Source organism: Miniopterus natalensis, chromosome X (assembly GCF_054644295.1).
Source record: "Miniopterus natalensis isolate mMinNat1 chromosome X, mMinNat1.hap1, whole genome shotgun sequence".
NCBI lineage: Eukaryota > Metazoa > Chordata > Mammalia > Chiroptera > Miniopteridae > Miniopterus > Miniopterus natalensis.
The window spans coordinates 29,314,788-29,327,133 of NC_142103.1; the positions used below are offsets into that span (position 1 = coordinate 29,314,788).

At 40.5% G+C, this 12,346-nt stretch overlaps 1 protein-coding gene and 1 pseudogene across 1 annotated transcript in view; both read left to right on the forward strand.

Annotated features, from left to right (window-relative positions):
- SYTL4 (synaptotagmin like 4) overlaps positions 1-12,346 on the forward strand; it is a 35,700-nt gene that overhangs the window by 15,725 nt on the left and 7,629 nt on the right. The window contains exons 7-12 of the mRNA XM_016195692.2: positions 104-194; positions 310-413; positions 1,014-1,112; positions 2,255-2,433; positions 2,723-2,825; positions 10,708-10,869. Coding sequence (XP_016051178.2) covers positions 104-194; positions 310-413; positions 1,014-1,112; positions 2,255-2,433; positions 2,723-2,825; positions 10,708-10,869 — 738 coding nt within the window. The remainder of the gene's footprint in view (positions 1-103; positions 195-309; positions 414-1,013; positions 1,113-2,254; positions 2,434-2,722; positions 2,826-10,707; positions 10,870-12,346) is intronic.
- On the forward strand, positions 7,393-8,251 carry LOC107524000 (heterogeneous nuclear ribonucleoprotein A1 pseudogene; annotated as a pseudogene).

Here is a 12,346-nt window from a genome sequence, read left to right on the forward strand (position 1 = left end):
AATTTCTACCTACTCTGCCATCTTGGATCAATTCCCTGAGCCTTACTCCATCCTTTCACTTATCCAACTGTCTTTTTCATTTCCTTGCCCTGTTCCTTCCTAGGAAACTCATTCTGGAGGTCAAAATGTGGTATCTGTCGATGAGGGTGAAATGATATTCAAGAAGAACACCAGAAAAATCTTCAGGCCTTCAGGTAGCTGTCTTCCCTTCATGGCCTTTTGAGACTGAAGTTCTGAGTGCCCTTGATGGGTTCTTGGTATGGAGAATAGTAGGTCTTTTTTGATTTGGGATTTTGGTCTTCCACTCAGAATATACTAAATCTGTGATTGATCTTCGCCCGGAAGATGTGGGGCATGAAAGTAGCTCCTTGGGAGACAGAAGCAAATCTGTCCCTGGTCTCAGTGTGGATATGGTAAGTACCTTTGTATTTCACTTGGTCACTAGGTGAAATTTTATATATCTAAAGTAGACTTTAGTACCTGATAATTTCTACTAACCTGTTTAATTATTTAGGAAAAAGCAACATGAATCTTTATTTTCCCAAACTGCTAAAGTAAATCTGGTTGCTGAATTGCTTAAAGGAAGACTGTCTTCACTGTCTCTTTTATCTTCTAATACATTGCTTGATATATGGTTTGGTGCTCAAATAAATACTTATTTTGATTAAAATGTAAATGGATGGTTGGATTGGGGAAGTCAAATGGGAAAGAGATATTTTTTTAATATATCTTTATTGATTTCAGAGAGAGGAAGGGAGAGGGAGAGAGAAAGAGACACATCAATGATGAGAGTCATTAATCGACTGCCTCCCGCACGCCCCCTACTGGGGCTCGAGCCCACAGCCCAGGCATATGCCCTGACCGGGAATCGAACCGCAATCTCCTGGATCCTAGGACGATGCTCAACTGCTGAGCCACGCCCGCAGTAATTATGGCTCCAACTAAAGGAAGGATGTTAGTCTTTGAGCTATTTCTTAATTTTATTAACTCTAAGTTTATATGTATTGCTTTAGGAAGAGGAAGAGGAGGAAGAAGAAGAAGACATTGACCACCTGGTGAAGCTGCATCGCCAGAAACTAGCTAGAAGCAGCCTTCGAAGTGGCTCCTCCATGGTAAGTTCTATTATTTCTTTGACTGTAGACATGTTTGGATACCAGGAAGGAAGGAAGCACCACCTTGGAGCAGAATCAGGACCTGGGGAAATCATTCTAGTCACTCTTTCCAGGTAACCTAGATGCGTTCATTCCTGTCCTCAATTTTAGACCGCAGTTGCTTCCTGCACAGCTAGGTGACTTCCTCAGCCTCTGCCCTAGAGATTATTATGTCAGGTAAGAATTAGGGCTAGAGGCATGCCTCATCACAGCTTTGTGAACAGTAACCTGTAACTTCTTTCCTAAAGAGTTACTTTGGAAAGAGTTACTTTCCTAAGAGTTACTTACCATGAAGTTAGCAAGGTCAGATTGCTTCATTAGAGCCCAACCCAGATCTCACATTCAAGAGTAGGGAGTCTCATGAGAAGGGCCCTGGCAGGATTAATTGGAATCAGGGTATGATTAAGGAGCAACAATACCAATCAGAATCATGAAATTAAAAGAACATTTAAGAATCAGGACCTAGTTACATCATAAGTATGAAGACTGATGTTTAGGAGGAACAAGAGTCCGGACCCAGGGTGGTCCCAGTTTGTTCCTGCTCACACACAGGAAGAGAATAATAGACTTGTGAGTTTATCACTACCTGAGAGGAAGATGTCTTTTTACCTCTGATGGGATTTTCTTCCCAATTCTGATTCATTCACTTTTTTTCTATAGCCCTTGATAGGAATAAGATAAATGAAAGAAACCCACAGAGAATTAAGGCACTTTGTTTTCATTAGTAACTGTCTCCTTCTAGCCAATGTTTTAGCATATGTAACATATACCAAAAATGAACTTACATCCACCTTACCTCTATACCTTGCCCGCCTTCTGGAGCAGGTGAAAATTAACAATAAAATGTGTAAAAAGAGGGGAAGAGGAGAAGCTAAGAGCCTATGCGAGCCATGAGCTGATTTATTAGCCTGAAGGACTGTGAGAGTGCTCCTAGATGTCTCTTACACTCTGAGTACAAGATTGTTGGCAGTAGTGGCTTGTTGTAGGGACTTTTGAAACTTTTGTTTTATTCAATGACTGTAATTTTATCATGAGGGAAGATGGGAACCATGTGGGTGGGGGAGTATGCCTTCCCCAGATGTTTGTGGGTGCTTTATCTTCAGAGTACAATAGGCAGCACGATGAGCATCTATAGTGAAGCTGGCGATTTCGGGAACATCTCTGTTACTGGCAAGATTGCCTTTTCCCTGAAGTATGAGCAGCAAACACAGACTTTGGTCATCCACGTGAAGGAGTGCCAACAGCTGGCTTATGCCGATGAAGCCAAGAAGCGCTCTAATCCGTGAGTGTTTCTAGAACCCGCCTGCTGCTCTGAGATGAGAACTCAGACCCTGGCATCTATCTGGGAACTCAAACTGAGATTGTCACTTCCTGGGAAGGATGTGTGATTGAGAGTGGTTAGGAGAGATGTGGGAAAGGGACCAGGATTGGGAAAATGCAAGAATGGCATATCTAAGAGGGCTTGATGTGACATTTTAATTTCCTCATGGCATATATGTATATGGAGAGCAGGGAAGTAAAGAATGGATTGAGAAAAGAGTGAATTACTCAGTACTCTCCTTGGTTTCCAGATATGTGAAGACTTATCTACTGCCTGACAAGTCCCGGCAAGGAAAAAGAAAAACCAGTATCAAGCGGGACACCATAAATCCACTATACAATGAGATCTTCAGAGTAAGTATCTAGACCTGGAGGGAAGGGAAACGTGTTCTGTCTTGTGTACTAAGTAAGCTGTAGCTATTCTCCTGCTATATGGTTGGTTGACGTGGTTTTCAGTGGCCATGTCTGTGTCTGAGGATACACTATGGGCTTCTGTTCACACCCTGACCTCCCAGAGAAGAGAACAAAGGTCATCTGGCTTTCTTGGATTGTTGTGAAGTTTTAGATTCACATTACCACAAATCTCTGTTTAAAAAGTCATTTGGGGGATCAAAGATGGTAGCAGAGTAGATGGAAGTTACACTTACCTTCTCCCAGGACCATATCAAAATTACAACTAAACTACAGAGCAATCAACCTGAATATCTATCTGAGGACTAGCTGAACAGAAGTGATAACTAAGGATATACAGAAGAAACCATGTTGAGACTGGTAGGAGGGGCAGAGATGTGAATAGGGCTGGCCCTGTACTCAATTACAGTGGTTTAGAATCTAAAGGGATATTTCAGCTGAAGAGGTCCCCCCCAGTGGAGCAAGGGACCTCAACCCCATACCACTCTCCCTAACCCAGAGTACCACAGTTGGGAACAGGAGCCCACATAATATCTGGCTGTGAAAATCAGCAGGGATTCTATCCACCCAGGTATGATGGGAGACTGCTGGAAACCTAGGCAGTCTTCTTAAAGAACCAATGCACAAAATCTCACTTGTAGGCACCACCCTGAGCTCTTGGAAGGGATGGTGGCTTAGAGGGGACCAGATTCATACAGGGAGAGATTAGGTTGAGTGGCTTTGGGGAAGGGGCTGGAGGGACAGCTGCTGGTGTACTTGTGCTGGGTCTCTCTTTTATACCCCCCACAGATGCCATCTTTCCTAGGTCGAGCACTCCCCTCCATATGGCATTAGCCAGGAAAGATGCACTAGCCCCTCCCCACTGACTACCTGAGGCTCCACTCTGCCAAGATAGCTCACAGTGGAGAAATCTGCTCACAGCCTCCAGCCTGAACCTGCATTGCAGTCTTTCTTGAAAAACTCTCAAGGAAGTTCAGGCAAACTCAGGGAATGCCAGAGACACACAGGGAGAGACTGAGTTTGTGGCTTTTGGGTGAGGGCCATTTTTCCCCATACGCATGAGAAGGCACCACCGTTCCTGTGTTTGGCTGGTCTCCATGATCCCATAGCATCAGCCTAGGGAGAAACACTAGCCCCTCTCTGCCAACTCCCTTAGGGCTTTCCGCACTGCAAAGGCCTGCAGGCCTCAGGCAGATAGCAGCTGGCTTTGGCATACCCTGAGACTTTTGCTAAGTGGGTTTAGACTTAGCACTGGTGCCTACTTTGAATCTGTATGAAACACTCACCCCTACCTGGTAACTCTGTAAGAACCTACCTCATGCAACTCATGTAGTGCCAGAGACTCTTTTAGAGGCTGAGTCTAACAGGCAACCAGCAGGTAGTGGTGAGTTTCAGGGTCCTTGGGACTTTTGGTGATCTGCCCCAGACTCAGTATTGGTGTCAGCCAGCCTTGGCGCACAGCTTGGCCCCTCCAATAAGGAACTAGGCCCAGGAGGGGAGTTACCAACTATGGATTGCCTTGTGGCTCCTAACAGGTAGCCCAGGACCAGCTGCAGACTGTCTGAAATTGACATCCACTGGTGTCCCTCCCAGGAGGCCCCAGAACCAACACATTGATGGCTAGCTTCAGACCACATCAGAACATGATCTGATTAGCTCCACAAGTCGCACACAGAAAGGGAGGACTTGGCATGCACCAAAACCTGCACTTGTAAGTTCCTCCTCATGGGGTCAGCAGCTCATACACTGTGGTCGGAGTCAATCCTCATAGGCAGCCAGCCTGAGGGTCAACTCCACTCATAGTCGGGCCAACAGCATTCAAGACTCAGCAACAACAGGAGGGATCACATAACCCACACAAGAGACACTCCTAAATCACCCAGCTCAGATAATCATGGAGACTGCACTGTTAAGACCCACAGAACACCTACTACATAAGACAACCCTACAAAAACTGGGAGAAGTAGCTTATCTACTGAATATGTAGAAACAAACACAGAGAGACAGCCAAAATTGGGAGATAAAGAAACATGTCCCAAATAAAATAAAAGAAGAAATCTCCAGAATAGAAAATAAATGGAATAGAGGCAAACAATGTAGAGATGCAGAGTTCAAAATAATGGTTATAAGGATGCTCAAGGAACTTAAAGGAAGAATGGATGAACTCAGTGAGAATTTATAAAAAAGAGATACTAAGCATAAAAAAGGACATAAAAACCATAAAAATAACCAGTCAGAAATGAAGAATACAATAATTGAAATGAAGAATACACTATCAGGAATCAACAGCAGATTAGATGAAGAAGAGGATTGAATCAGTGATTTGGAAGAAAGTGTAACAGAAAACACCCAATCAGAGCATTAAAAAGAAAAAAAAAAATTTTTAATGAAGACTTGGGGATCTCTGTGAAAACATCAAGTGTAACAACATCCACATCATATGGAAACAAGAAGAGACAGAGCAATTGATTGAAAATCTATTTGAAGAAATAATGACTGAAAACTTTCCTAACCTGATGAATTAAAAAGACACACAGGTCCAGGAAGCACAGAGAGTCTCAAACAAGGTGAACCCAAAGAAACCCACACTAAGACACATCATAATTAAAACGGCAAAGGCTAAAGACAAGGAGAAAATCGTAGAAGCAAGAGAAAGACAGTTACCCACAAAGGAGTCCCCATAAGACTGAGAGCTGATTTCTCAACACAAACTTTTCAGGCCAGAAGTAACTGGCATGAAATATTCAAAGTGATGATAGCGCAGCTGGGCATGGCTCAGTGGTTGAGCATCGACCTAGGATCCAGGAGATCAGGGTTCGGTGCCAGGTCGGGACACATGCCCGGGTTGCAGGCTGCAGCCAATCAGTGACTCTCTCATTGATGTTTCTGCCTCTCTCTCCCTCTCTCCCTTCCTCTCTCTGAAATCAATAAAGATATATTTAAGAACAAAACAAAACAAAGTGATGATAAATAAAGGCCTAGAACCAAAATTATTCTATCCCATAAGGCTACCATTTAAAACTGAAGGAAAATAAAGCATTTCCCAGAGAAGAAAAGCTAAAGGAGTTCATCACCACCAAACCAGTATTACAAGATATGTTAAAGGGAGTTCTCTATTAAGAAAAAAAGAAAGAGAAAAAAGAGAAACGTAGATATGAATAAAAATGGCAATGAATAAGTGCCTATAAATAATCACTTTTAATTTAAATGGATTAGGTGCTCCAATCAAAATAAACTGACAAAATAGGTCCAGAGACATATTTTGCATGGAACAGAATAACAGATCTCAGAGGAGAGGGTTGTTGAGGGGATGAGAAGAGATTAACCAAAGAATATATATGCATATAGGCATAGCCCATGGACACAGACAATAGTGTGGGGAAGACATGGGGTGGGGCAGGGGCTGGGTGGAGGGGGGCAAAGGAGGGGAATATGGGAGACAGCTGTAATATTGTTAACAATTAAAAAGGCATAGGGTGTTTAAATGGATAATAAAATAAGACCCATATATATGCTGTCTGCAAGAGACCCACTTTAGATCGAAAGACACACAGACTGAAAATAAAGTATGGAAAAAGATATTTTATGCAAATGGATGAAAAAAAAAGCTGGGATATCAGTACTATATCAGAAAAAATAGAGCTTAAAACAAAGGCTATAATAAGAGACAAAGAAGGACACTACATAACGATTAAAAGATCACTCCATACAATTATCCTTGTAAACATTTATGCACCCTACACAGGAGCACCTAAATATATATTAAAAAAACGTTGATGGACATAAAGGGAGAGTTCAACAGCAATACAGTCATAGTAGGGGACTTTAACACGCATTGACATCACTGGATAGATCTTCCAGATGGAAAGTCAACAAGGAAACAGTGGCCTTAAATGACACATTAGACCAGATGGATTTAATAGATGTTTTTGGAGCATTTCACCAAAAAACTATAGAATATACATTATTTTAAAGTGCACAAGGAACTTTTTGGTAGAATAGACCACATGTTAAAACATAAAACAAGTCTCAATAAATTTAAGAAGGCTGAAATCATGTCAAGTATCTTTTTCAACCATAATGTATGAAACTAGAAATCAATTACAATAAAATAAAACTGAAAAACACACAAACACATGGAGGTTAAATAACATATTACTAAGAAATAAATGGGTTAACAATAAGCTCAAGGAAGAAATCAAAAGATGCCTTGAGACAAATAAAAATGAAAACATAACCACCCCCAAAATTTATGAGACACAGCAAGAGCAGTCCTAAGAGGGAAATTCATAGCAATACAGGCCTACCTCAAGAAAAATGTCAAACAATATAACCTTACAGCTAAAGAAACTAGAAAAAGAACAACAAAGCCCAAAGTGAGTAGAAGAAAGAAAATAATGATCATAGAGGAAATAAACAAAATGGAGTCTAAAAAGAAAATATAGCTTTCGCTTTCTCCCAGTGGATGCCACCGAGTAAGCAACATCAGTTTCCCCCTCCTGCGGTCCTCATGTCTAAGTCAGAGTCTCTCCAAAAGCCTGAACAGCTTCAGAAGCTCTTTATCAGAGGTTTGGGCTTTAAAACAACCAATAAGATTCTGAGGAGTGATTATGAGCAATGGGGAATCCTCACAGACTGTGTGGTGATGAGAGATCCAAACATCAAGCACTCCAGAGGCTTTGGGTTTATCACGAATGCCACTGTGGAGGAGGTGGATGCAGCCATGGCTGTAGCCAAGGTCACACAATGTGGATGGAAGTTATGGAACCAAAGAATGCTGTCTCAAGAGAAGATTCTCAAAGACCTGGTGCCTACTTAACTATGAAAAAGATTTTTGTCAGTGGTATTCAAGACACTGAAGAACATCACCTGAGAGATTATTTTGAACAGTATGGGAAAATTGAAGTGATAGAAATCATGACTGACTGAGGCAGTGGCAAGAAGAGAGGTTCGCTTTTTGTAACCTTTAATGACCATGACTCTGTAGACAAGACTGTCATTCAGAAATACCATAATGTGAATAACCATAACTGTGAAGTAAGAAAACTCTAGCTAAACAAGAGGTGGCTAGTGCTTTATCCAGTCAAAGAGGTTGAAGTGGTTCTGGAAACTTTGGTGGTGGTCGTAGAGGTGGCTTTGATGGGAATGACAACTTTGGTTATGGAGGAAACTTCCGTGTTAGAGGTGGCTTTGGTGGCAGCCATGGTGGTGGTAGATATGGTGGCAGTGGGGTGGCTATAATGTATTTGGTAATGATGAAAGCAGTTTTGGAAGTGGCTGAAACTACAATGATTTTGGCAGTTATAATAGTCTTCAAATTTTGGACCCATGAATGGAGGAAACTTGGAGGCAGAAACTCTCACCCCTAAGGTGGTGAGAACACCAATCCTTTGCCAAACCACAAAACCAAGGTGGCGATGGCAGTTCCAGTAGCACCAGTAGCTATGGCAGTGGCAGAAGTTTGTAATTACTGACAGGAAACAAAGCTTAGCAGGGGAGGAGAATCTGAGAGCTGACAGGGAAGCTACATGTTACAACAGATTTGTGGACTCGGTCAAGCACAGTAGTGGCAGGACCTAGCTGCTACCAAGAAGATGTGTTTTAGACAATACTCATGTGTATGGGCAAAAAACTTGAGGACAATATTTGTGACTACCTATGTAATAGGTTATTTTAGTTTCTGTTCGGTGGAAAATATAAAGCATTCCAACAAAGGGTTTTAATATGTACTTTTCTTTTGCACCCATGTTGATTGCTAAATGTAACAGTATGATCATGATGAATAAATGTGTCTTTTAAAAAAAGAAACAAAAGATCAATGAAGCCAAGAGCGGGTGCTTTAAAATGATAAACAAGATTGATAAACCTTTAATCAAGTCATCGGGAAAAAGAGAGGACCTGATATTAAACCATTCTACAAGACCATAGTAATCAAAACAGCATGGTTTTTGCACAAGAACAGGTATATAGATCAGTGGAACAGAATAGAGAGCACAGAAATAAGCCCACACCTTTATGGTCAATTAATATTTGACAAAGGAAACAAGAACATACAATGAGGCAAATACAGTCTATTTAATAAATGGTGTTGGGAAAATTGGACAGATGCAAACAAAACAGGAAACTAGACCACCAACTTACACCATACACAAGAATAAACTAAAAATGCATTAAAGACTTAAATGTAAGTTGTGAAACCATAAAAATCCCAGAAGAAAATATAGGCAGTAAAATTTCAGACATTCATATTTTTGCCAATATATCTCCTCAGGCTAGGGAAACAGGAAAAAAATAAACAAATGGGATTCATCAAACTAAAAAGCTTTTGCACAGCAAAAGAAACCATCAGCAAAATGAAAAGGGAACACACTGAATGAGAGAACATATTTGCCGATGATACATCTGATAATGGCTTAATTTCCAAAATTTATAAAAAACTTAAGCAATTCAACACCAAAGAAACAATCAATCTAATTAAAAAAACGAGGAAAAGACCTGAATAGACTCTTCTCCAAAGAGGACACACAGATGGCCAATACACATGAAAAAAAATGCTCAACGTCACTAATCATCAGAGAGATGAAAATTAAAACCACATTGAGACACCACCTCATGCCTGTCAGAATAGTATCATCAATAAATTAAAAAACAAGCGCTGGTGAGGATGTGGAGAGAAGGTACCCCTGGTGAACTATTGGTAGGAATGCAAACTAGTTCAGCCACTGTGGAAAACAGTATGTAGTTTCTTCAAAAAATTAAAAATGAAGCTGCTTCCCACCCAGTGCCCACTTCTAGTAATATATCCTAAGAAATCTGAACTTGTAGCAGGTTAAGGGCCCTTGAGTGGCCTCAATTTTCCCAGCAGCCCATCCAAAGAACCCAAACTGAATGAAGGATTAGTTTAGCCCATTACTAGCCCCACAATCCTACAAGGTAGACATTACTGTGATTCTATTTTAGATATGAAGGAACTGAAGTCCAGAGAGGTTAAACCATGTGTGTAAAGACACACAGAGAGTGAGAAGGCTGGATGCCCAATTCCAAATCCAGTGCTCTTTCAGCCACGCCGGGATTGCCTGGAGCAGGAGCAGGACCTGGTAGGTGGTAGTGAGAGAGGACAATCAAGAATGGAAGCAGGAAGTTTGAGTAGATTATTCAAGTGAGGGGAATACCATGGGATTCAACCAGAGTTAAAAAACATACACAAAATAAACAAACAAAATAGAAACAGACTTACAGATACAGACAACACAGTGATGGGTGCCAGAAGGGAAGAAGTTAGGGTTAGGGGGACTGGCTGAAAAAAGTGAAGGGATTAAAAAGTATTAATTGGTAGTTACAAAATAGTAATGGGGATGTATAGTAAAACATAGGTAATATAGTGAACAGTATTGTAATAAATGTATGGTGCCAGGTGGGTACTTGAAATATTGTGGGGGAACACTTTGTAAAACTTAGGATTGTCTGACCACTATGCTGTACACCTGAAAGTGATACAAAATAATGTTGACTATAATCTATAGTTGAAAAGTAAAATTTAAAAAACATCATTTGGGATCAGGAGTCTCGACAGCTTTTTTGGAATGTTCCAGTATTCTCTTACCCACTCAAGGAAAATTAATTTCCAGGTACTCCCATGTAATATGGTAGGTTTTTGTCAAATGGGGCAAGTAGAGGCTTTGAGTGTGGAAACTCAGAGTGCTTAGGGACTAGAGTAACGAGATATTTAGTACTATGGACTTTGGGTATGGCTGCTCAGATTTTGGAATAATCTTTGCTGAGAAATTATCACTAATTATCTTGGCCTTCTCCTTGTTTTTCACAGTATGAGATCCCAGAATCTCTCCTGGCCCAGAGGACGTTGCAGTTCTCAGTTTGGCATCATGGTCGTTTTGGTAGAAACACTTTTCTTGGAGAGGCAGATGTCCAGATGGATTCCTGGAAGCTTGATAAGAAACTGGATCATTGCCTCCCTTTGCATGGAAAGGTAGTCTGTTTTTACAACTCGGGCAATTTGGATCTGAGGTGGCATTGTCTGCAGTGTCCTCTGCCGGTACATGCTGGTAATGTCTTTGAATGTAGCCTGCTGTATAGTTCTAGCGCCTCCTGTGGGAGTTTCTGAGTTTGACAGTAATTTCAGATGCACTTGTATGGCTGGCACAGGATCAAACCATAGTTTTCCCTTGAAAAGTCTTTCATATGTGTGCCACACTTTTCCTCCTAACCTTCCAGAGCCTGGGCTCATCCTAACATCCTAACTTGCACCTCTTCTCCAAGCTAACCTTTTGGGTGTATCCTAATCTGCATTCCTTTTCTAAGCTAACCTTTTCACTAAAGAAGTGGGAAGTAAAGCAATTCATGGAGTTCTCTTGGTCACACAAGCCAGGGAAATGGAGATGGCAGCTCAGATGAGAGTTTAGCAGTGAGCATAACAGTGCCTGGGATTTGAGTGCAGACCTGGATTTGAATCCTGGTACTGCTATTTGCCAGGTAGTTAAGTCACCTAATTTATAAAATAACTTAGGTAAGTCACCTAACTTCTGTGAACCTTAGTTTCTTCATCTATAAAATGGAGATAATAATATTCCTCTTTTGCAGGATTGTATGCAAAGTACCAATTGTATGCAAAGTGCCTGGCACATAATGGACATTCGATAGGTTGCTGTCATTCTGGTTAAGATAAAGTTGCTAAAACAGAGTTAGGACTTCTTGATTATCAGAACTGTTCAATGGCAAAGTTCTTCTGTAAAATTTTTTGACACTAGCATTTTAAATGCTAAAGATAGGACATGGTACATAGAATATCTTTGGAAGGATAGACAGACAAGAAACTACTAGTAGTGGCTGCCTCTAGGAAAAGAGACTGAGGTGGGAGGGCAATTAAGTTTTCTCTATATGCCGTTTTATAATGTTGGAACTTTTTACCGTGTGTGTATATGTGGATATGTGTGCATGTGTGTGTATCACTTATTAAGAAAATTAAGAATAAAAGGATTTATATGTACATGGTTCAAAATTAAAACAACATAGAAATGTATAAGAAGAAAAGTAGGTTCTATTCCCTAGAAATAACCACTGTTTATCAACTACTTGGATATCTTTATAGAAATTTTAAGCAGCATGGATGTACACATATGTATTTACATTTTTTCCTCTTTACACAAATTGACTCATACAAACCTCATTGGTTACATATATCTTGATTTTTTTATTTAACAATTTATCATTTATCATGGACATCTTTCTCTGCCATTGCTTATAGATCTATCTCATTTTTATTGCTGTATAGTATTTTTTCATATGCCTGTATTATAATTTATTTGTCATTCTCTCACTGATGGGCATTTAAGTTGTTTGCTTTCTTTTTGCTGTTAAACCTATGGTGTAATATATCTTGGCCTTCTTTTTCAAATGTGACTGTAGTAGAAATTTCTGGTGATGGAATTGCTGAGTCAAAGGAAATG